This window comes from Psittacula echo (genome assembly GCF_963264785.1).
Source record: "Psittacula echo genome assembly, chromosome: 9".
Taxonomy (NCBI): Eukaryota; Metazoa; Chordata; class Aves; order Psittaciformes; family Psittacidae; genus Psittacula; species Psittacula echo.
This window is the reverse complement of record NC_137745.1, coordinates 9,364,520-9,391,191: the sequence shown is the minus strand read 5'-3', so window position 1 is coordinate 9,391,191 and position 26,672 is coordinate 9,364,520. Positions and strand designations below refer to the sequence as shown.

The 26,672-nt window shown below is 40.2% G+C and overlaps 1 protein-coding gene across 1 annotated transcript in view; it reads left to right on the top strand.

Moving 5' to 3' along the window:
• Positions 1-25,986, top strand: part of MDFIC2 (MyoD family inhibitor domain containing 2) — a gene marked incomplete at both ends in the record, with an annotated part of 44,501 nt that extends 18,515 nt beyond the window's left edge. The window contains 3 exons of the mRNA XM_080625642.1: positions 6,980-7,018; positions 20,763-20,984; positions 25,727-25,986. Coding sequence (XP_080481768.1) covers positions 6,980-7,018; positions 20,763-20,984; positions 25,727-25,986 — 521 coding nt within the window. The remainder of the gene's footprint in view (positions 1-6,979; positions 7,019-20,762; positions 20,985-25,726) is intronic.
• Positions 25,987-26,672: the final 686 nt, after the last annotated feature.

Genomic DNA, 26,672 nt, shown 5'->3' with positions numbered 1-26,672 from the left:
CAGGGCCCGAGCCTCCTTTCTTACATCACCATACATCAAGCAGCATTGTGTGGAGCTCATCAGTATTTCACTAGCCTAAAATCAACAAGATGGAAGAACTGAGCCCACAGATCCAGTCCCCTGTACTAGTTTTGCATCGGCTACAAAGAAGTTGTCCCTGTTTAAATCAGCAGATCATCTGGTCTTTCTTCCTTGGTCTGCTTGCCTACTAAAGCTTTCATACAAGTTATTTTAAGACCTGTTTCTCATTTAAAATATTAAGTAACTGTGGTCATAAAAAAGCACATATTCTTTTTCTGGCAACACATTCAAGGAGTAACTTTTCTTCCATTGGTCTCCAGTGACACATCTACAGAGATGGTAAGGAGAAATTGAACAGATAATGTAAAGTTGACTACTCAGACTCCCTCTACACCAAATGCAGTTCTGTGAGACATCTTTAGCAGTTCAAGTCTGACAGAAATTGTTGCAAAATGCTCAAAGTAAAACAACTATGCCAGACCTGACAGTAATATTCCATTTTTAGGCACACAACAGGTTTGGTGGTGCTAGAACAACATGTGATCAATCCCTCTTATTCTAAGAATAGGCAATACCAGCTATTAAAGAAGCTAGCTCAGGAAATGTTGTGGTGGACTGCTGAATCTAGAACAGATATGGGGGCTGTGGGGGGGTGGGAGCGAAGCTGGAATGTCTCCAGCAACCTTCGGAGTATCTGGGAAGTTTTTCCCTCATGGCAATGACTTTAAGGCTAAGTAGATGCAGAAAACCAGAACGGCAGCCTAAAAATTCCCCAGACACCAGGTGTTTACCAGAAAAATCTGTTCCCCAGCCACACACCGTCCCTGATCTCAATGGTTTCATGGGCTTCTTCCTTCTGCCTTCCCAGTACATCTGCACAACGTCTCACTTCTGGGAAATAGGGGGGATTAAAACCATCTTCGAAGTGGAGAAAACTCAAGTGTGATTGCTTCTTGAATTGCAGCTCAGCAACCCCAGAAACTAAGAACCACAATGATGCTTTACACCAGCTTCTTCATGCATAGGCAACTGCAGAGCATTATGTTTTGCTGCTATCCCGTCCCTGGCCACCCAGTGGCCCACCAAGGACACTGACCTGGAGAACAATGGATTTAATTAATTTCTAATGCAGTTTTACATCCTACCATTACACCTTTTTCTCAAGATATTTAAGCAGCATTTCAGGTATCATGGTTTCATATTCATGTTATACTTTGCTAATACCATGTAAAGTTTCTCTGCATCAAGTGGTGTAATTTATCTTTTCCCGCAAATGAGAGATGTCTTCACCATAATGTATCCTATAGGCAGCTCTTTCATATCTAAATCCCAAGGATTTGGGGGCAAAAAAAGAAGATTATGTATTAATTCAGAAATTAAATGAGATTAATAATTTTGAAAGTAATTTACAAATAGCAATCAGCCTCTGCAATGAAGGTCAAAAAAAAGAGGACACATTAGCAATTGAATATCTTCCCTCCCTTTAAAGTTTTAATACTGCATACCTGTTAATAATGGGAAATATCCTTTCTCAAGAGTAGCATTTTCAGAAATTGTTAGGATCCTTTTGCTAATTCTAATCTTCTTTTAATAAAATAATTTGTTAAAAAGGATTATAAAAAAGCATGAATATGGAATGCCAATAGAAATGCACTGTCTATACAATAAATAGTTAATGTATTTTCTAAATGAATGATTTAAAATAGCTATTAAAGTAAAGAGAATGAGCTTATGTTTCTAGTAATGACTTCTCTGCCTCAGAATGAAATCTGTAAATCCCTGATTGCAATTTCACATCCCAAAAGAACAAGCAGTCCTGGGACCGATGCTTATTGCCCTTACTAGCATACCATATATGTGATTTTTATATCACTGGCTTGAATATTTAGATTTAAAATACAAAGCATGCACAAGTATAAGTCTCATGCAGCTATTCTGTCACAAAAATAAAGCTCTCCAACAAGGCTTTTTTTGTACGTACATGCATACATGTATACACAGACTTTCAGTATAACTACAATTTTATTCATAAGAGTGCATAATGATTCAGGCTGTGATTGTTAATAAAAATGCATTTCTAACCATCAAATTTGAGTCTATTATTCTAAGTTAATTGCATTTGCCCTAAAGAGACTTGCGACTGGCTGTCAGCCTATTTGTGTCAGTTCCATTTTATTCATCAGTCAATCTTGTCTTCTCTTTTTTCACATCCCATATATTGATCAAATAGATTTGTTAGCATGCCTCTGCAGCTTTAAAAAAGTTTGTTATTTGTCAGGTTTATTTGATTACTATTTTAGTTTGTGTGTTATCTTAATTGTTATTTCAATAGAAAATAAATGCCCTTTGATAGTCCCACAAGATTCCCATTAAATATAATCCATATAACAAGTTAGTGGATGGAGTGAATGTGGTAAGAAAATAAACACATTAAACATATTTTAAAAGGTGGTATTAGTCTGCAGCTGTATCATACTTGATCCAAAAGACAGGAATAGAAATAAGTACAGTGTGAAACAATTTTGATAAACATCAGTGCCGTATCATTGCGTATTATGCTATGTATAAAATACCTTAAGGAAAAGACATGCAATATAAAATAAACTGAGGTCATATCTGGAAGAATGAGGTTTGTGGTTAAGTGTGAAATGGAACCATATTATATATGGCTTTAGACACTAAAAATTCTGCTAGAGAGGCAGCAAGCAAAGGTTGATGGAAATGCTGTTACATGGGCAAATTATTGATAGGAACAAACCCCAGCTTTTACAAAAGTATTTATTGGAGCAAAAGATACACATCTAAGCAGCCAGCTTCTTCCTCTGTAAAGCTATGATACACTGTTTGGCAAAATAAGTAAGAGTTTAGCTAGATTTAAAAATTGAAACAGCATCCTGTGCACATTAGTTTTTATAATTATTTCATGAAAACACCTTTTCTACCTCCACCTTCTCAAAGGGAATGATGCAGCCAGTTTTTCCAGACCTGCCTCTGATACCTTCATTATCAGCAAGACTACATAAACCTGGCTCCTTGCTTAACACTGAATCTGGGATCTCCCCAGCGAGTTCCTGAGCTTACTTCGCATCAGAAATAAGCACTGGGGGAAATCAGCAATCATGTGCTTACCATCTCATAAAGATATGAAAAGTCCATGTGCCCTAAGCTAGGCACTCAAGACAGAAGCATTGGTTTAATGAAAAGTTTAGGAAACAAAATACACTGACCAATCCCATTGCTTTCTGAAACTGAAATGTGAAATCACCAGCTTTTTTTTTTTTTCAAATTTCTAGTGAAAAGTGAAGTTCTTTCTATTTTTTGGGTTTAAACTATTCTGTCAAGATGGGTTGACTTGCCAGCAGGACAGGTTTATCTCTGCCATTGATTGTTGTCATTCAAGCCAGGCTGAACACCTATCAGACCAGCTATGGCTGATATGATGACCACCCTAAGGGAGACTTACTATAACCAAAGCATTTTTAAATGCTTATACCTAGCTGTGGACACTTGAAATGTCCAACTCCCAGATTGCTGTTTTTCATCTGGAACGTCTTTAACTGTATTTCATACCAAGCAACCATACTAAAGCTTCAGATACCCTAAAATAAAGCTCAAATTTGCAATTGTCCTAGAGGAGTTTGCAACACTCCTGCGGTTCAGAAGCACACAGCATGATGATAGTTTCAAGCTAAACTGTTATGACCAGCTAGTATGGAATATAAACAGGAACAGATGAGAAGAATACAGCCTCAACATTTGAGGCAACAAAGAAAGAGTGAAATGATTGCTACATAAAAGACATTTCAAAGACCTCCCAGAAAAGCAGGCATAAAAACCCCCAATAAAAAGGCTCAGCAAGAAAACTGTCACACCCCCTAATCCTCAGCAGACTTTAACAAGATGTTCACATGAGCCAGAGATTGTCTCCTTCCCCAGAAGACAAAAGGAACAGAAAACAATACTGTCTAGCATAGGATTAGGAGGCAAGAGATAGATAAAAAGGATTCCTTCACCTTACAATTAGAAATCCCGACTCTCCAGCCAAAAGGATAATCAGAAACAGACTGCAAACCTGTGTCACAATAATTGCTGCATCTTTCTTTACTCTTTGAAAACTGATATTTTCTGAAGATTTGTTTTAATTTACTGCCACCCCAAGAAAGGTTTTGATGGCCACTTAACTACAAGACAATGGCTGCCACCAAACCACAATTCAGCACACATGGCAATAGCCTTATTTCCCCATTGTTCATATTTCCACCACCTCCAAAAAAAATTAGATTACCAATGCTCGTATCAACCTCCCAGTAAATTGTATAACTAAAGGCAAATTTATATGTAATGCACTAACAAGTGATCAGCTTAGCATACCCTAATAAGACACACATACACGGATTCTTCATGCCAACCCTGGCATAAGCATATGCTCTGATTAAAAAATAAACAACTACCTTGTTATAACAAGGATCTTCAGCTTTATTTGCTATTATTAATGCCTTTAATCAGAAGGCAAGGTACTGGCAAGAGTAGAAAACAGATATGGGAGGAAGGAAACCTATAGGCTGCAAAGAAACTACAACCTCCAAAGTTTGACCTTCCTGCTGTAGCTAACTAGAGACATCAGCTGTAATAACTGTAGAAGTGTGCATAAACTTTTAAGACTTTTCCTGAAGCTGAAGAAGGTGACCCTAAGACATTGCAAACTCCATTTACAGGGCGCATATTAGCTTACAGACCTGAATTCAGCACAGAAACAATCATATGGTTAGGAACTATACATGTTCCTACTTTACAGGAGATTGAGGCACACAAGAATTAAATGGTTAGAACAAGCACTGATTGAGGGACAGGCAGGATTTAAGCGGTCACTACCTCCAATAGGCAGTTGGTATTGCTAGCCTTTTCCAGTCTTACTGGTACCATCAGAAAAGGGAAAGTCAAACAATTTCTTTTTCTCTTCAGATGCAGCACACTCAAAACTATCGCTCCATGCTCTTGTGATCCTACTGTCTAGAGGACCTTAATTTTTCTGCCTTAAGCTAATGTTCAGTGGACTCAAGTGTGCAAGCTAGACACTACTTCAGAGCTGCTTCATATTCTGTGACAGATGAAATAATCCCTTTTTAAGTAAACTATTTGAAACTACTTAGAAAGAGGTTGGCAGAGATGAAGCCTTAACTATTTTAATTTGTTATGGAAACACATAAACAAATCACACTTCCCAGAAGAATCATGTCTTGAAATAAACACATAGAAAAAGGCATATATTTCTGTTCTCTCTTTGGTAAAGCTCAAAGAAAGCAGAAAGCTTCACTTACACATATTTGTACAAAATAAAGGAGAAAAGTTAGCTATAAATGGCTAAATAAACTTTCTGGACCTTGGTCCAGATGAAAACAAGTGATTCACTATGTATGATCCCAAAGCATACAGCTAGCAGTGTACCAGAGCACTACAGGAAGAGAATCTCTGCAGGTTAGAAGCAGTCTGCATGGTGGCATAAGCAGATTAATCCTCTCTCAGCCACACAGTGCTCCAGGGACTCCAGGCCTTGCTTGTGGTGTAGCATCAAGAGACAAAAGCCTTTGCCTACGAGCACGCTTGTCCCCATGCCATGAGGGTTCATTGCTCTTCTGCTGAAAGGCCAGCTATGCTTGAATCAGGAGCTTTGAAACAAGTCCATGCACCCAGTCTGTTGTCTAAAAATTATTTCCAGATGATAATTTCCTCATTTCATAAGCAAACAAGCTTCTAGCTGCTACTATTACAAGCACAACTTGTGAAAAAATACTAGCCTACAATGTAAACCTCAACTTGCATTCAGATCCAGATGTACAGAAAAAAATGCAGGACATTATTTCTTTGAGTGACCCCTGTGTGGCACAAAATCCCACATCCACTGGGATCACAATGCCACCCAAGTACTCAGTCATTTAGATGAGACCTATATCTTCCCCTCCAAGGAGAGGAGAAATACACATGCTGCAAATACCATGAAGTTTTTTGCTTTGCCATCATCACTGATTTTGACATACTCAGATATCACGGTGGTGAAAGGCAGTGCAAAACCTTAATATACGTAAAAGCATAGGAAACATTGCCATGCTGAAACAGAAAAATGAAGACAGCTGAGCTAAACTTGAACCCCCACCATATCTTAAAACTATGGTTCAGAAAACAAGACTGCAAGCATTACAGTGGTTATGTTTAATAAATTACACTGCTAGCTTCAAAAACTTGAAGTCCAGCATCTTCATATGTACCATCGATAGGAACAGGGATGTGATGAAGCACACAGTGATGAGGTCTGTATTCAGGTTCATTACCAGTGTTTTCCTCAGTTATGATCACTTTAATGACTATTTTGACAATTAAGACTTTCATAGGAAACAGATAAAACACCTGATAACATAGTATGCCCTGAAGCCAGATATTTCCATCAGCTTTAATGGGCATTAGGATGGTGCCTTACGGATCAAAACGAAGTGATTTCACTAGCCAGATGTCTTCATGCATCTGACAGGGTACATCAGACAAGAGCCACCAAAAAGAAATAGCAAAACCCAAAGTTCACTCACTCAGAAGTTCAGGGATGAACACTGCATTAGTGAGTCAGGGTCCTCAGGCAGCCTCTGCTCCTCTGAGTAAGATGCGTTGTGTTGATCATAAGAAAATTGTGTCCCCTGGGGAAAAAAAACCATCTCAGTGAGAGGCCAGAGGACACTGAATCCTTAAAGGGAAGACGTATCTCTCAGCTTCTACTAAGAGTAGTTTTTCCCATACTTGTGAAGTCAATCAGGGGATTAAGTCTTCAGCTCCAGTCACTTTGCTCTGACAACAATACAGTTTTGACGCATTTATGAAACACTGGTTCCTATGAGGGATAACAAAGCCACCTCACCAGCTGAGGAGCTTTTCCTGCTTAGTGAAGCCTTCCTTTCCCATTCTTGTTTTCCAGAGCTGGACAGCCCCATCTTGCAGCCCCTTGGAGACTCAGGTAAGTCCCCTACCTTCTCCCTGCAGTGTCCATCTAGAGCATGGTGCTGCATTTGTACAGCTACTGAAATGGCACATTTCATGCAAGAAGACAAACACAATTATTCTAACTACATGGGGGATGTGAGCAACATTTTTTGCCTTAATATTGACTAATCATCTCTTTTAGCCCATCTTTAAAATGGGACTATTATTTGTATTAGTAGCTTAAACATAAAAAACATAAGGCTTACTCAAAACAGGAGAACAAGCCTAGAAGTTCTGTGAGCTAAATCTGCAAGCTTTCAAGTAAGAAAATAAAAAGCTCTTAGCCCCATAATCATTTTCTTCTCAAAATTAAGAAAGAACCCCAAAAGGGTCAGCCTATGAGCCACACGAAGTCTGCTTGTCTCAATGCTCAAGACCTTGGTAGACTACTTGGTACTCAAGCAACCCCCAAACTGACACCAAACCACCTTACAAGGGCTGCAGATTCCACACCTTACCTAGAGAACATCCATGACTTCACTCTCTTCCTCTTACCTGTATTTATCTGCCGAAGAAGGTGGGTGGCCCATGGGCCCCTCCATTTGCAGCTGAGGCTGATTTCCCTGAGTGGGAGCTCCCACATCAATTTGTGCTACCTAGAAGCCTCTAGAAGGGGCAGAGATGCCGATTTATCTGCTTCCCACTCTGCCACAGCAGAAGTGGGTAATGCTTATCTGCTCCCTTGACTTCTGATGATGATCTTTAATTGGAGCTGGCTGGAGCCAGTCTGAGAAACCTCTCAGATCTTGGCAGTGGCTCTCAGCCGTCCTCACCATGACCATTAATTGGGGTGTCACTGATTAGCAGATGAGCGCACCCACCTGTATGTGCAGCATCCACAGGCTGGGCTCTTCCAATAACCATGAACTGGCTGTGTCAGAGACCACATCACGTAAGATAAAGTTTAGAAAGCACCATGCCCTCCATTATGATCTTTCTTCATGGGGCACCCAAGACCCTGTTGTTGCAAGCAAAATGCCTGCACCCAACAGCTGTACATTTATTTGCATTGTAAACACACAAGATGCAAACTTTCTCTGCTAGTTAGGGGACACTGCTGGGGCTTTGGTAGGCAACGTAGACAACATTAGTCTGCTCTGATAAAGCATGAGGAGGTAAATTATTCTGTGCAACTCAGAAGTCATTCAGATGGTACTTTTGGCATTTCCTCCCCCCTCCTTGCTTTTGTTCTGTCAGTCTGAAGAGAACAGCTCGTGTGATGTAATTTAGAATGGAGCTTTTTTAAAGCTTTCACTCAGGAAAAGCTTTGGGAGCTCTGGGGGTATAGCTTAGCTTCAAGAAATAGAAAGAAAGCAAGTTTGCATTGACAGCTTGATCCCAGAGAGAGGTGGCTGCCTGCTTGTCTAACAGGTCCTCTGGGTCTGGATGAGGCAGAGACAGAGGAGCAGTCATATTAAGTGAACGCGCGCTGCCAATGTTAAAGGAACAATTACCATTATTCTGCATAGTTCACTGTTTGCTACTGCTATTTCCTTCAATAAAACCTCTTTTCACTTGCCAATTGGAGCTTGTCATGTAACAATATTTCTTATGCACAATACACATACTAAAATGCCCCTGTGTTTTTAATACATTTATAGTTGTTAACAATAGTGGTATAGTGACAGAAAAAATGTACTTGCTTTGAATACAGAATAGATTGCAAAAAGAACAAACCAGAGGCCCTGCTTTAAAGGATTAATGGGGGCTAGATTTTGCCTAATCTCTGTTGAAACAGTGACACCTCTTCCATTTCTCTCACACGCACTTTTTCCTCTCGGAGCCTGGACTGTGACCTCCTTGCTTGGAAGGAGTTATATACCTGAGTCTTGAGCAAAGGCTTCAGTTCCACTGTGAGGAACCGTGTTTGATGTAAGGAAGTGTTGAGGAAAAGGTTAAGCTCTCCTACCCTTAATGCCCAGGATGCCACTTTTGGGTCTTTGGTGAGCTCAATGTGCTGAGGGTCGCCTAACCAACCCTTTGATCCTTGTGCATGGCCCACAGACAGGCAGGAATGTGTTGACCAACCATCGAGCAACACCTGAAACCTCTGGTGTTCACATCAGGCACTAGCACAACTGCTTGGCATTGCAGTTCCTTGTAAAGCAGGACAAACAGTCGGCACTGGAGAGAGAATGGTGTTTCACTGAGGTTGCAGGAACTCTGCAGCTCTCCTCTGAAAGTTTGTACAATGAAGACGTTGTGCTAGTGTGGCACTTGCCAGCATCACAAAACCAGGTGGAAGTGACCACAGCGAAGGTGCCACGGTGAGAAGAAATTATGTGTTTGTGCTTGTGAGCAGGCTGAACCTAATATTTCATGTACCCAAATGAACAAGCAGCTGTTTGGAAACCCTTGTAGCACAGCCATGAAAGAAACTTTCTTCTGCCGTAAGATTCATGTTTTCTAAGAACACTATTTTGTTCGGAACAAGTTAATATACACAGGAAAAGACATCTTGAGTGTTCCTGGACTCTCCTACACTATCCAGGAATAGTGATAGACTGTGAGTTTAAACACATCCTTCCACTGCACAGCAAGAAAAGTGTATTTAATACTGTGAGCAGAACAGCTACCATGCTTGCCTTTGCCAGAGCTGGCAAGAATACACTGTCCTAAAAGTACTTGTTACATAATTAAGAAACAGTGGATATCATCTGTGTGCCCCCGGAATAGATGTTCTGCATCTTTGGTGTCCCCTGAGAAGACAAATGTTTTGTGAAGATGTATAACATGGTTCCTCTTCTGCTTCAGATACTGCTGATTGCTTTGGCTATGACTTTCTGAGAAAAAGAGCAAAGAAACTCAGAGAAGGCTACCATATTGGAGGTTATTGCAGGTTGTTTTGCAGCCTGATCTGCTGAGCTCCCTGGAAGTCTTTGCATAGACACCTGGTGATACTGGATCAGGCCGTTGCAGAGCTAAATAAATGGTTTCCCATCACGGCCTAGCAAAAGCTGATCAGCAGCACCTTGGGAGGTACTCAGTTGGTAATAAGATTCCTAATGTTTGCTATAGAGGACAAGTCCAGCTCCCAGTTGTGTTCCAGTATGGCATGGAGAGGAGAGACTGAAAAATCTAAGTGTTTGCTTAGAAGGTCTCTAGAAGATGTAAGACTCACAGATTGCCATTCATCATTGGATTTGAATCAAAGAAAAGCTTTCATAACTTATTAGAAGACATGAGGTTTTGTAGGCATACATTATCACATGCCAATTTACCACAAGTAGATCTTTAAGGACCATCTATGAGAAATGCTCCATCTTCTGTGATTTGCAGCTCTATTTGACAGCGTTTAAAATGTTTGGACATATTTTAAGAATATATGTGGTTTTGGTGGTGTTTCCCCCCACCAAATCAGAATTCTGACAGCCTCAGAGCTCCTCTGACATTAATGGTGTGCAAGGATATATTTGTGACCATAACCATGTGTAATACCTGCTTCGGAAATAAACTCTCAGCTTAACTTCAGTGTCAGTCAGAAAGTAGCACAATTGCCAAAGACCTTGGAACATGAAAGGAAGATGCTGTGCTGTCTTTTCATTGGAAAGTTCACAAATTCTGCCTAGTGATCCCTCTGATATTTTCACTTTTCAATAGATAGTGCTTACCAAAAATAAAACAGAATTTTAAGTGCCTTCCAAATTAAATGAGAGAGTTTAATGTGGAAAAAAAAATCTTTTGTAATAAACTCAGTATTTTCTGTTTTACATTACCTATAAAATTCTCAAACTGAGCAGTGAGCAATTACACACACAAGCATGCCCACAGGTGAGACCTACCATCACTTACTGTGTCAGCATCTTAAAGTCCTATCCACTTCTGGCTACTCTGTTCTGATTAGGATTTTGTTTCTGAAACTTGATCATATTGGCAGACAATCTTAACCTCAGTGATGGGGTGAGTAATTAACTGTGAGAGGAAGGAAGGCAGACTGAATTAATGAGCCAGGGGTGCGGAGAAAAAGACTATAATAATACTAAAGTTTGTTTTTTCTTCAATTTGAAAACAACTCAATCAAATCAGAAAAAATAATGCATCAGAATCTCCAGCTTCACACTCTGCAGCCAGGAACAAAGAAAATTTAAGAGGTTTCAGTTATCCCTGCAGTACAACAAGCAGCTGCCTGTGAGTGTTGGGATGTGCCTCAGCACATGGTGCAGGGTGTCCATGCAGCTCCAGCAGCTGTGTGTGGGGTTGTGCATCCCAAATCCCCACAGCCAGGGACTGGCACAGCTCTGTGGTGGCTGGAGTAACCTACTGACATTAATGAGAATAAATAGATGCTTAGTTTTCCACTTGGAGGCGGAAGGACAGGGCTGTGTGTTTTTGGTTCAGGTTCAGTTTGAGAATTACTTACTTTAATTATCTCTCAGCAAAATGTCAGGAGAGTGCAGCTTTGAAGCAGAAAGAAGTAAACAAAAGAATATGGAACTTTATTTTTCTTTACAAAAGCTTTTCAGGCTTGTTTCATGTGATAGAGCTGCCACTGCACCTGGAAGATCCAAAAATCCAACCTGGGGCTTAAATTCAACTTCAGAAATAGCCACTCCTCCCAGAGAAGATGATCTCTTTCAAGAGCTCCTGCAGTAACAACAGGGTGCCAGGATGCCCTGGGGGAAATTAATTCAAAACAGGAAAAAGATAAAAAAATTACCTGTCAGCAAGCAATATGTGAAATGCCAGGAGAGCCTGCTGCTCTCTGGGCTATCCCCAATTACTACAGTGAATTTATTTCACAGAGGCCAGTCACAACAGCCAGGACAGAAATACAGACCTGAAGAAAAACTTTGGGGAAAGAAAACAGTGAGTGAAGGAGAATTTGGAAGATCTGATCTAGAAACAAACCATGGGGGCTCCAGCATGGCTGTCTTGGAGGATGTGCAGCCGTATCCTGCACCCTGACTCGTGGATTTCAGTGATAGCACTGCCTGTTGACCAGCTGTGGTTACGTTTCCGCTGTAGTTAACACTTGATACCAAAGCTATGAAGTTCCTGTGAAAATCTGGTGTTTTATCTTGGTGCTTATCAGCCCAGGGCTCCTGAGGACCAGGTGCCAAGTTCTGACACAGAGAAATGGGAAGTGCAGGTCTCCGGGCAAGCACCTGTAAACTGAACATCCACTGAACATGCTACAAAAGCAGTTGTGAATTTTGCTATTGCATTCATTGAAAGCATGAATTACATGCAGTGTCTAATGCAGGTGATGATGTCTGATGCAATAGGGACTTTAGAATTAGCACATAAAAACCTTTCCATTAAGCATTTGGTCCCACTTCTTGCAAAGTCCATTGCAACTCTAATGTGTAAGTGACAACATAAAATTCACACCGATTCTTTCAATTCTTTTTTAAGCATCTTTAAATCCAGCTTTTTTTTTCTGCTGTACATCTTACCTTTTATAGTTAAAAGTAATTTTAAAGCAAAAAAGAACATAAACAATATACACTGACTCTTGACACTCCATTGCTTTCTTAAAGTAGAATAATAAAAATTTGCAAATGAACAAAAGAGTGGGAGGAAGATATCTGATTTACAATGTTTTTGAGATAAAGAACACTATAAAAAAAGATCAATGTGAATAATAAAGCATTGTTAACTGAGTCATGACATTTCTATTCTCAGTGAAGATTTGAACAGTAGAGCTCTGCAAATGAGCACCTTGTGCCATTTTCAAAGTGGGAGGAAGACATATAATTATAATTTTTAAAGTGAAGAGAATTTAAAAAAAAAATCTCTGAAAAAGTTTATTGAAAAACATATCGGCATATCAATATGACATAAATTACTTTGATTTTATTAAACTAGGAGGGGGGAAAACCTCTTTCTGAAGACTGGCTGCAGAAAGCATTCCTTGAAAAGAATTGTCTTTATTAAAAACTCTTTTACTAAGATGAAACAGCACTGAATGTCAGCACTACCGTATATTTATTCTGTAACTCTTCCAACAGCTGAGATCTATAAAAGAAACATATTTTCAAAACAGTTTTAACCTCCATTGTCTTGATCATTCGTATTAACATTTTTCATGTCACCTATTGAAATCCCTTAAAGGAACCGTTTATTCAGTCAAAATTAATGAAGCCATCTTCTTAAACACCCTCCAAAAAGTAAAAGGGACATAATGTTGTGCATTTTATTTGACATACGTTTTCTGCCATTTCACTTATTTCTGTGATGAGAGCAAAACTTCGTATTTATGCTATCAAATCTGCAGAGAAAAGTGATTTTCAGAAAGAAGAAAACTAACTCTGCTCTTGCTGTGTATGCAATTTAAATCCACAGTGAAAATACAGCATTGATCAGATTACTGCAATTGAGTCATTTAGTGCTTCGGCATTCCTGAAGTTAGGGCCCAGCTGTGAAATCATACTTGGGGCCAAACTTTGCTGCTAGGTGAGTGCACATGGCTCCCATTTTCTTCAAAGAGAATGACACACATGGCCAATATTTAACTTTCACCTCTCCCATTCTTCAGCTAGCAAAGCCAGAATCAATGGACTATATGCAGGCAATTTAATAGAATTAAGAATATAATCAAGATTTTCCAGGACTTACTAGTGATTTGGGCTATATAACTCAATACATCTCAAAACACAGATGCTCAGCATATTCTGAAAATCAGGCCATCTCAAATGTCTTAGTTTAAGCAGGTAAAATCATAAATCACTTTGAGTATTTTGGCTATTGGTTCCTAACAAACAGGCATAGGATACCTCTTCAAAATCATAAGCTTCAATTTCTGGGTTGGCTGGGATGCCAGGGAGACTTACCACATCCCAACACATTAGGTATTGCATTTGCACACATTTCTCCCCCGCCATTACCATTATGGGACTTAAGCAAAGTGCAGGCACCCTTCTGTAGCACCCATTCCCTTGAGAAAATCACCATTCCAGTTCTGCACATCCCCTGGGATGGACTGGACTGCTGGGATGGCCCACAGGACTTTGAGACTTAAGTGCCACAGAAAGAAAAAAGGCTGCATCCCAAAATCTTGCTGCCCCATGGTGTATGCAAATCTTCATTTCGACTCAAGGTCAAGTGGAATACTTTCCTACCATCCTCGCTGACTCTCCTCTTCACTTTCCCCCAATTCCATCTGTTCCTCACCCATCTCCTTCATTCCGCACTTGCCTCCCTCTTCTTCCTGTGTCCATCTGTTCCCTCGTTCCTCAACACAAGTTGGGGAAGGGAAGTAAATTCAGTCATTCACTGAACAGATTTCAAGACGAACCCCCTCCCTCTCCAGTTCTAACTTCATTCATCATGGCAAAAATTATAATGAATAGAAATGTTGAAGGTGAAAATTTATTAGGGATTTTGTTGCTTTCTTATATCAAAAGCAGTTAAAGCTGCGTATAAACATTGGCTTCATTCATTTTTCTTAATATATGGTATAATTAGTCAGAAATATTAATGGAAGTGTTTGCTATGCAGTCCATCAACACATGCCTGTCAGAGTTTAGGATCTGGGCCAAAATTTTTTGCCAGTCCTGTGGTAGATTTATAATAAGCATATAGAAGGCTTCACAGTCAGCTGGGTCACTAATTCATAAAGTTAAAACGCACGCAATGAGGTCAAAAATTCACTATTGATAAAATACCCCCTCCCGGGATTGCACCGTTAGATTTGTTACTGCAAGAGCAAAATAAAATAAACCCAAAGCTCCTGTGAATTACCAGTCCAGCATCATAAATCAGAAGAGAAGCACTTGCACAAGTTCATGATGTCATATGAAGCCAAATACATATTTATAGTCTTGTGTACTATTTCCTGTTTCCTTACGACAAAAATAAAGTCTCTAAATCCCCTGTATCCTTATGCTTGTGCTCAGCAAAATGTAATGGGCACGAAACTATGAAAGCATCCATGATATATTAGCCTAGGCCAGCTTGCTTCAGGTCGGCTGTGACGCCCTCTCTCCCTCTGGCCTCTCCTGTGTGGATGATAGCAGTTCTCATGGAGTTTGCTCCATCTGTTGCGCTCACCACAGGGATAGTCCTATACCTCCTCCTAGTTTGCCTCTCTGACCTTGGGAGAGAGAGGAAGGTTTAAGCCTCCATCCACTCCACAGCCCTACATGTGGAGTGGGTGGCCTGGCAAACACAGCAGAAGTGCAGGAGCTCAGCACCCATGTGGGGACCTGGGCTTGCCACCACGAGGACCTTGGGCATCTTGTCTGTCAAGGTGACTAAACCACAGAAGTTGAAGCTTGGGCTGCAGTTTCCTCCCTCCTCCTTTGCTTATGATTTGGGAACATCATCTAAGGTCTCTGGGGTGTTTGGGTATGGATGATGCCCCATATTTCATCACAGACCTCCCAGCCTTCACATTCTCTGTACCTACCTGAAAGAGAAAATTCTGTGTTTGCCAGTGATCCTCTTCCCCTCTTCTCAGATGAAACTTTCTTAGGAATTTGTTTTATTTTTGGCTTCCTTTCCAGAAATGAGACAGAGGGTAACAGAAACAGTGCACCATCCCGTGTGATTTCTATCTGCAAGGAATCACAGTTGTTTCTATTTGCACTCAAAGCAACAACTCCTGAAGTCAGTGACTAAGTGTCTGAGGTGATACACATGTCAAACCACATTTATTTACAGTGTTCTTCTGCAATGTTGTTTTGTTCTTCCACCAAGACAGCTGCACCAGCTCCCTGCCTCTCCCGGTGCTTCCTGGGGTGACGCCAAGCAGTGAGGACCAGCCAGGTAAGCAAGATGCTGGCCCCATGCATGTTTCACACCATGCAGATATACCCCTGACATCCCTTCCCATTGCTGTTGGCAGAAAATAATGTCCTTTAGAATGGCAAGAAGAAGTTTTTTGGTTTTGTTTTTACTTTTTCTTCTTTGAAACATGACCACTGAAACCTGGGGTTTCGGTTTCATTTTACTGTGAGCCTTTCCAAACCAAATGAGTTCAGTTCAAGCCTTTATACTTACAAGTTATCATCCATCGGCTCTGGTGTAGCTCTGCCTGCTTCATCTTAGGACTGAATGGACATGGCACACAGCTCTTTCAGTGACAACTATGTAATATATTAAATAGACAGGTAGCGACAGCAGTGCATGGGATAACGAATGGCAGGGAGATCAGCCAGGCGTTCCTTTGGTTCTTTCACTGCACTGATACATGAAGATGTCTCACGGTGAAATGAAAAAGTTACACATTCTAGACTGCTAGAGTTTTCTACAGGTCACCATTAACCCTTGGGACTCCTTGCCACTGGGATGCGAGGCAAAGGGCCACTGCCAGGATGGATTGGGAACAAATGCCCCCAGCCACAGGCTCCCTTCTTCTTTACTTGTAAGATGCGTATGAGACCCACATAGGGTGATACATCAGTTCTCCTCCTTTTCTTTTAGCGGCAGCTCCCCCTAACCAGTTGCTCTGAACAGATCTTTAGTAATACCCATGTTGCTGCAGTCCCCGTCCAGCAGAACAGTCAGAACAGAGCAGAACAGTCCCTTGCCAAAAACAGGCTTAGAGCTCTTATATGCCACTATATGAATTTGCTTTCTAAAGTTTGCTAGGAAACTCTAGCTATCTATTCTCCAGGGCTGCAAGACCCTGGGTTGTGCCTAAATCAATGAAGAGAACCAGAGGTCAGGGGCTCTACTGTAAAATGCCAGCTCTGGTATCACTGTTCCTCATTATTAACCAGAGGGATCTGGGGCAGGCATCAGTGGAAAGTAAGTGATTTACTTTGTGCTTTCATGAATTTAGACACTACAGTCAGCCGCCTGAGTCACCCAACTAAAGAAAGAATTTCATGTGAGTCTTGAGACTATGTCTATCTTTAATACAAACATGGGTGAATGATCCCAGTCCTACTGCCACAGCCAAGGCAAGACCAGCTTTCTTGTATGAGAAAGCTGCTGCTTCATGATACCATTTAAAAATGGCACATTGTGGGGGTTTACCTCTAGCTGCCTTTGCTAACAGTCTAACACTGAATAATCTGAGCTTTCTTCATCATGATACACTTATTTTTCCTTTTTAATTCACTTCAGTGGATGATTTCTACACATTAAAAACACACACATTTGTGCACAGGTAGAGCTGAACATAGGCTCTTACAAGACAATAACCAGGTTTGACCCTCTGCCCATCTCTAATTGTAATTTAGGGGTTTTGTTACATTCTCATTTAGCAGTAATCTTAAATAATATCATTTCTGCATAATATATCCTTAAAGCTTATTTTCTCCACTTATTTGTTTCTAACTCTCAACCTACATGTTCCATACAGAAACAAACTATAAAAGAGAAAAAAAGTGCTTACTACCTTTTTTTTATGCTCGTCTATCATAATCTTTATTTCTTTAGACACTTTGTGCAAACATAAAATTGATAAAAGACATAATGTAGATGGACCCACAGCTGAACTGAAGGTAATTGCATAAAAAGGAAATGGAGACCTATAATTGTACACTGCTTTAGCCTCTATCGCACTGTTTTCTGGAAGCAAGGATCTCGCTTGTCATAGCAAGTTGCTTGTTACGGTGATTGCATGAAGACTTGATCTAGCTGTACAAGACAAGTATAACATTACTGAAAGGGAGCTTTTCAAACTAAGAGTCTGACACTAAAATGTACTGTATTTTCAAAGATATAGTATGCTTTAACAAACAGAAGAGTCCTTGAATGACAGCTTTTGTTACCCTTTTGTTTGATGGTGCTGCATTGAAAAATTCAGGTTATGTCTATGCCTTTCTATTTCTGGTTTTGATTTCTCTTCAATAGCACTTCAAGAATAAAAATCGACTCAAAGCATGAATAGTAGAAGTCAGTGGATACAGTAAATGTTAGTCTGGCATTTACTGATTACTTCCGTCTGATTTTTTTCAGTCTCATTTGTTGAATGCTTAAATGCATTCTGTGGGCCACTGTATTGTTGCAGAAATTAGGAACTCAACAGATACATTGTGATTTAAAATATATCCAGTTTATACCTTTGGGCCAATTTTGAAAGTGGAAAACTATAGAAACCATCATTCTTGCCTAGGCCTTTCAATCTGATTTGTTGTATTCAACTGCTCAGCCTGAGTGTAGCTCTCAACCTGGAAAAACAAGATCCATTGTAAGAGTGGCACGTGAATAACAGGTGGGGCATGTGTCTTTTGGGCTCACAAATCAATTATGATCCAATAAATCCAATGCTTAAGCAGGACATTGCTTCCTCTAGAGCTCTGCTACTTCAATTAGCACAACTTTTCCTGCAGACACTATGTTGATGAATGAAAGTGCAGGAAAAATTGTGGTATGTCATTGACTTAGAAACACTGGAAAACAGTGGTTACTGTGCATGTATGTACATCCAAAATGCATGAATTTCCACAATTTGGTCTCAAAAGGCTGGCCAAGATGTCGGGGCGGGGGGGGGGGGGAAGGGAAGATTCATTTACTTACTCTGGAGAGCAAACTGTCAACAAATTATCATAGATAGGTAAAATCAGACTTAGCTTGCCCGGGATGCTGGTTTCCTATGACCCAATGTATAACCTGCAGGTAAATACCACCGCACTTTGCACTGCTGGTTCACACCTGGAGGAGCCACCACTTCTCCTGTCTTTCCCAAATGTTGCCTGTGGCTTTTGTTCATTGTAATGCTCACAAAACCCGACAGGTGTTGGTTTCTGAGACCCCGCTGTGTGCCACTGCTTCCTTCCTTTTCCTCCTTCCACTTCTCTCTGTCACACCAGTCTCTCTCTGTCTAAGGCCAACCTGTAAAGTCTCCAGGACAGGGAAGATACACATTTCCCTCATAATAGACTTTGTCAGTATTGCAAGTTCTAAATTAAGCCCAGACCTCTGCCAACGCACATTTTAAAAGCAGTGATTTAAAGATAAAATGAATAGGATAGCTTAGTATTTCTTATTATCCTCTCCCAAGATCTTACTCGGCTAACTTTTAAGCAGCTTTTCTGCTACTACATATTTCACCACATGAAGATGATCTAAAATGGCATGAAATCTGACTATGAGTAAAAATTCAAACAAATTGCTGACTCACTGTGTAAGTAAATAGAATCATAGAAATTATAGAAAAATTAGCTTGGAAGGGACCTCATCTAGCCTTTCCTTCAAAGCATGGCTACCTGTGCAGTAAGAGCAGTTACAGGAATCCATACCCAGCTGAGCTCTCCACACTTCCTCAGCCTTGCTGGGGGCTGCCCAGTTGCTTTACACCTCCCATGATGAAGAATTTGTACCTGTATGCAATCCCAATTGCCCTGGGCACAGCTTGTGACAACGGCCTCTTTTCCTTTTACCTCTGTGCACCGCTGGGAAGAGCTGGGGTCTGGCTTCTCCACTACCCTGGTTATGAAGTGGAAGACAGACCCCAGCACAACTCTTTGCTTTCTCTTCTCCAGGCCAATCAAGCCTAGCTCCCTCAGCCTCTCCTGATAGATCAGATGCCCCAAGACCCCTCACCACCTTGGTGGCCTTCACTGGACACCAGTTACACCTCAAATCCGTGCTTTTTCCCACTGTGAGCCCTATGGTCGCAGTGTTTTTTCACCTGACTTGCGATCCACCCATCTCACCCACGTTTCTTCCTTTTTCCTGCAAGGATACTAGGGGCACTACTGCAGCCTCGTCAAGATTTCACTCTCTAACAACCTTTTCTTGGCTTTCCTTTAATATACATTAGGGGTCAAAGGTACCTGAAAAACAAGAGATATGCAGAGTCTCTCCCCTGGCTCCTTGCAGGAGGGCACACACTGTCTACTTTAGAGCATTTACTATTCCTCTCAGAAAATAGTGTTTGCAAAACCAAGGTGTTTGTAAAGATTGATTTTCTGTATATAGCTCAAGAGCAAGCATATCACAAGATTTAAGTAAGATAAAAAGTGAGGCTGTGCTTGATGTGAGGTACACGAGTTAATCAGCTGTAGATAAGAATTGATGAGGCTTTATCATCCCACGCATAGAGAGAATGACTGTGTTTCTTGGCCTCTTGATCACTTCAGAGAGTAAGTGAAACTATATATCAGTCCGCGTTTATCTGTGCCTGAGAAGTTCTTCACGAATAAATCGAGCTCAGAACTATTCTTAACCTTTCCCCTAGTTGGGGCTTAAAATTAAGCTCTCCCTCTGGTTTTTGAGCTGCCTCTCTGGCACGCTGACAGCATGTGAAGTATCCCATCTTCTAGTTGACTTCCTGGCCAGCAGCACAAGCGTGGATGAAGTTACGAAATAATGAATCTGGATGTTAAACAGAGACCATCTGGCTTTCTTTGCTACAAGCTTATGAGCCATGGAGAGCTGGCACATCTGCATCTAGGTACCACCCACATGCACATTGTTGGCTGTAAATTTAGAGAAACAGAGCTGCTGTTGAAAAATAACACGATAATTGTTTTGCCTTCTTTCTTATCACAAACTGAAGTTAGGATATCACACTCAAAAGAGATGTCAACTGAGGCAATAGTTCTGTTCTCTTTCCATCCTGATCCCACCCACTGGAAGTGAATTATTACTTAGCCTCTAAATCCACTGGGATTAAGAGAAAAGCTTAGAATGCAAGTTCACAAATGCCTATGCTATGAATAAACTTCACTTGTGCAAAGAGACTGAAATCATTAGGTAAGAAAGGTTAGGTCTTGGAAGTAAACAACTGTAGGCTTGGAAATTCTGCATATGTTATTCTTTTGGATCTCTGTCTTGGTATCACAAACAAGTCTTTTCTTTTTTTCCCCTAATCCCACCAGATAACCAGCTTACAAATGAAAAACATACAGATGAAAAGCCTATGAAAGGCATGGTTATGAGCTCTGTCGCAGAATTCAGCATCACAGACGCCTCATCAAAGGGTACCAAAAATGAGAAGAAATTCTCAGATGCGAGCACATCATCCATTGCTCCCCTGGAGAAATGCAGAGAATTCACTTACATTGAAGATGATGCATCAGTACGTCAGAGAGACAGTGATGGTATGTTTTATAAAACAGATCACATTTAAGCTGATTTCTAAATAATGCCCATTGGAAAAAAGCACTATGTGTATCTAACTTGAAATAATCGCTTACGTGCTGAACATGAGGTTCAAGAACATAGCCAAAAGCAGCATTAAGTTGCCCTGCAACATTTTGTGATTGATGAGAATCTGCACAAGATGACTTTAAATTATCAGTGATATTAAAGTCATAGAAGAGGAGTTTAGAGCTTATTGTGCAACAGTGCATTTGTACTTATATAACGAGTCAGAAAAACAGATGGACACATATCTCCCCAACAGCAGAAGCTACTGCTTTTGCCACTGATAGTACTGTGGTTGCTGAACAGATGCTGTGTTTGGTGGTCAGCATATTACTTCTACAGACTTGTGTATGCTCTCTTCATACTCTGCTCTTCTTCTGCAGAAAACTCTGATGACTGGGCCAGGTGGATACACATGGATAGGACTTCTAGTTAGCTCAGTATGCTCTGTGTTTTGAAGAAGCATATTTGAAAACAAAGTGTTGTGAAAGGTAATTGCAAGCCGTAACTGCAGCAGATGCCCAGTAGTTCAAGTGCATTTTCACAAATCAACATTACTAAAACATAACCTGCTCTGGGGCTAATGATCAGAGCTGTCTTACCTTTCCTGTAAAGGAACTCATCCTTTTTATCATGTAAAAGCATAAGTTAGAGCTGAATATCTACACTATTTTTTGAAAGGGTTTCAGAGGCAAGAGTATAACCAAGATTAAGGAGTAGAGCGGGCTATGGACAGTCATTACAGACCAAGGGGCGTGACTCCTGTTAATCTAAATTCTATAACACCCCTGATTTTAGTGGAATTATGCTGAGAAGCAGCTATTCCTTGTTACGTAACCAGTGGATGTGATAAAAAGGGCTTCTGTGGAGCATTTTTTAAGTTTCTTATGTGTGTCTTTTACAATAATGGACGAGTGTGCTATACCCAATGGAACTGGGATCTATCGTGTATATCATTTAACAATTCCTAAATAAAGGATTTCTAAATACAGATCATCACAATAAACCACCATTCTCTCCAGCAACCATTACCATCTCTGTTATATTACTGATCCTGTAATAAAAGGGATGTCTCTGATACATGTATTAGAATACATTTAATTTCAATGAAGGGTCTGAAATATTTATTTTAATTAAGGGACTTGTTTTCTAGTCCAGACACTCGCTATTTTCTCAGTTTGCTGACTATCTGATCAGGCCCTCAACCATTACTGGCACACAGGTGCGTACCATGTGATGCAAATAACAGATTTCATACTCCTTAAAAAAGCTAAAAGTGAAGGAAATTAACAAAAAAACCCCAAACAATCTGTGCTCAATTAATAATGTTAAAGGCTGGAAGGAAGCCAAGGAAACCAAAGGAAGCCAGATTTGTGGTTGTCACTGCATACTCTGCTCACTCTACTCTGACAAGTTACTGCTTGTTCCACATACACGAGGCCAAATCCTGTTTGCTGGTGCATGGAGAACCTCTGAAGGCAGAGAGGTAGCTGAGGAAATCAGCAATTATTTTGTTCTCTGTGCTTAAAGAGGAGCAGATCCAAAGCTCACAGATCTCACCAACGGTGACCATCCTGGGTTCAGTGAGCTTTGGGCCAGGTTTGTTCAGGGCATCCTCTGCACAAGCAGAGGGTAAGCTGACAGCCATCAACAAGAGCAGGAAAAGTGAGAGATGAGACAGACTAGCAAAATTATTAGAAGTTCTTCTTTTGTGCTAATTAATCTACTATTGTAGAGAATGAGAGCTGAGGTCATTGCTCTCACCGAGATAAATGCAGTAATGCCACCTCACAAACAGCAGGGAAAACAGAGGAGAAAACAGGAGATTGCATCTTCTTTTATGCAGTTTGTGGTTAATTTATTTTCAAATATATAAATGAATGCATAGGAATGGATGTTTAATTGCTAATATCTATTATTTATATACATTACCCCACTTAAAACAGGACAAAAAAGCCTCACACATGCAGATTTTTTGAAATGTGTTACATCCATTATCACAGTTCATGGTGTGTGCTCTGATGGGAATTTAAAAGCATCTTTACTGCACATCACAGACTCTGTGCTGAAACATTACTTTATTATTAAAATCTTGTGCTTTTTGTGTGCTCTTTTTCCTGGATGAAGCCCTACGAATCAGATCTGTTCTCTCCAGATTACATAAGCACCATTATGGTTGACACATTCAGGAGAAAAATACGTTACTAGAAAACAGATCTTGGGAGAGAGGAAAAATATTAAAAGATCCTTAATTGATACAGAATTTTGAAATTTATCCCTCACATCTATGTATAGGAAGGAAATGTCATAAACATAAGATACCTAAGAAGAATAGTCTTAATTACACCAAGGACTACTGGGTAAAATGATTACATTTTCTACAGCGCAAATTTCATACAATTAAATGCAGCAGTGTCACCTTATTAGATGTTTCAATTTTATAATTATTTCAGTTCATTTAGTTAGAAAAAAATATAAGCATAAATTTACTAAGTATCACCAAAATCTAGTCACTCTCATTCTGCAGAACTGACTTGGAAGTTAGTTGTGCTTGTCTGAACTTAAATAGATTCTGACATATTTAAAAAAGTATTAAAACTGATAACATAGGTGATGATATGCTACTTAGAAACAAGTCCAACCACATGCTATTTATTCTTGCTACCTGCTTTAACTGCTTCTTTTTTATATGTATAAAGAAGCTGGAATGATTTTTTAATTTTGTTTTTCATCAAGAAAGCTTTCTTCAAAAGAAAAAAAAAAAAAGGCATAATTCTGGAAAGTTCCTGGCAGTGAACTTTATGTTACGTGAGATAGAAAATGCCACAACAGAACCAATGCAGTTGAATGAGTTCACAGTTAGTCATCCTAGGGCAAGAAATGTGGTTATAACCATATGCTTTCCTGAAAGAACCAATGAAAAGGCATTCATATTGTTGAAGGCATTTTTCCTTTCCAAAAACAAGGAGGGAAAAAAAAATACAAATTGAAAGGTCTGGGTCTTTGCACTCCAACTGGATTCACACAGTCAGAATCTCACACCTGCTCCGAGCCCTGCTGCACCCGGAGGCAGCTTCCCCAGATGCTGTAATTCAAGCGGTTGGGAGTTGATTAGTTGATTTTTGAGGGGAACAAATATAACACAAAGTTTTTGTCACAGTGAGCAAGTTTTCAGGAATATTTACTGGCTCCAGACATGCATCCGGGATGATTCCGGTTTCCAAACTTTTCTGTTCAAAAATTAACAGGTCTGTGAATGAAGAGATGAGAAACCCATTTCGGTCAGGAAGTGGAAGGACCCTGGGCTGAGAATCAATCAGCACACTGCCCACTGTAAATGCTCTTCTCTTGACTTGCTTCTTCTGCCTGTCTTTGGCTAGGCAATCTACCTGTCATGTAGATAATAATCACATCGTTAGAAACATGTGGGCCCGATCCACTCTCCACAAAAGCTTTGGGTGTTTGCACACTGACTTCCAGTGAGGATTGATCCAGACTGGAACAGACTTACAGCACAGAAAGGGATAGTTTAAATAAGAAGGAGTCAGTTCTGAACTCTTCTTATGCAGGCAAAAATACCCCTAAAAGTTATTTGTTTGGCGTTTTTTCTGCTGATTATTTTTTCTTTCCTAGAATAGCATGACCATTCTGATGATTTTTATCTTATATTGTAAACTCTTGTGAAAAAGAAAATAAGCTCCAGTGTCACATGCATTAGTGTCGTGGTTTAACCCCAGCTGGAGACTAAGCACCACGCAGTAGGATAGGGGAGAGAATCAAAAGGGTAAAATTAAGAAAACTCATGGGCTAAGACAAAGACAGTTTAACAGGACAGAAAAGAAATAATAATAATAAATAGAATATGCACAACAAGTGATGCACAGTGCAATTGCTTACCACTGGCTGACCAATGCCCAGCCAGTCCCCAGGCAGAAGCCCCTGGCCAGCTTTCCCCTCAATATATATACTTCAGCATGATGTTATATGGTATGGAATATTCCTGGGTCAGCTGTCCCGTCTGTGTCCCTTCCCAACTCTTGTGCCCCTCCAGCCTTCTTTCTGGCAGGGCACGAGAAGCTGAAAAGTCCTTGACTTGGTATAAACACCTCTTGCAATAACTAAAAACATCCATGTATTATCAACATTTTTCTCATACTAAATCCAAAACACAGCACTGCACCAACTACTGGGAAGCAAATTAACTCTCTCCCAGGTGAAACCAGGACGCTTGGTCAGATAGCACATGTGGCACCACAAAACAGCAGCACTTCTGCACTCCTGAAAGGCTGCAATCCCCTCCACAGAGCATCCCTGCTGCATGAGGATCACTCCTGTGCTGAAATTTATAGCCCAGACACTTTAAGAATATAAAACCATAGAATCATTTAGGTTGGAAAATACCTTTAAGAACATCAAGTTCAACCAGAAAGTTGGTTAGAGTACTTGTTCCTCTGAACTTCACTGCACAGAATATTTTCATTCAAATCAATTTCATGCCATTGTTGTTTTTCCAGAACAAACAACATAAAAACTGAATCCTTTCATTTGACTCAATGGAAGTACTTATCATCAACGTATTTTTTTGCCTACCCTGTGTGCTGCCTTGCATCTCATTTCTGTGTAGACATAGTCACCTAAGCCTAGGTAACCAAGCATGCCCCTTTTCTTATGTCTTGCTGCTTTTCCTTTCTCTTAGATGAATGTGCGACACTTATCCTGGCCTGCTTGTTCTGCCAATTTTGGGACTTTCTTATAATGCTGCCTGATACCTGTGAACATTGGCTGATAGATACCTGTTGTCCATCCAATAGATACTACCAGACCTCCAATGAAGACCACGCCAACAATGACTGCAACTGTGACTGTGACATTGATTGCAGCCTTTTTGAGTCCTGCCATGAGACTGGTGAATGCCTGGAACTTGCCATGGAGATTTCTGAAGTCTGCTATCGCTAATAGGGAAATAATTGGCAAAATCCCTCAAAACTACCTGAAAGTAAATTGACAGAGTACAAAGGAGGCTTTTTTGGTTTTTTTTCAGAGATAACAATAATAACCAGAGTGTTTGCCAACCAGGACTATGCGCATCATGCTGCTCTCACCCTGGAGGTCTGTATACCTGTGCTATTCTGGTTGTGTGATTTCACAAACTGCTGAAACCAATAAAGGGTTTAAAGAAGACCAAAAAGGGTCTTCTCCTTTGCCGTAGACAACAACAGAATTCCTAAGTGCCAAGCGTGCTCAATGCTTCACCCACCGTCAGTCCAAGGCTTTTATAAACCTCTAATTGCTTTAAACATGGATTTCCCCATTCATAAACACAGGACAAATTAGGACATTATTTTAGGACTGATATATATATTAGTTCATCTTCCTAATGGATTCATACCTAAACATATATTAGACATTGTTGGTTATTATTAATAATGTATGATGCAGCATCATTTTATAATTAAAAATTTATTTATTCAATCTCTTAAAACACACTTATACGCTCAGTTTAGGTAGAAAAGAAAATTAAATGAATTAGAAACCATGCTAGCAGTAATTACAGCAAATGTCTCTAAAAATCTCCAGTGAATTTTGTAGAGGAAGCATTTTAACAGGGTAGTGCAATTCAACAGTGTATTAATGTGCGTGCC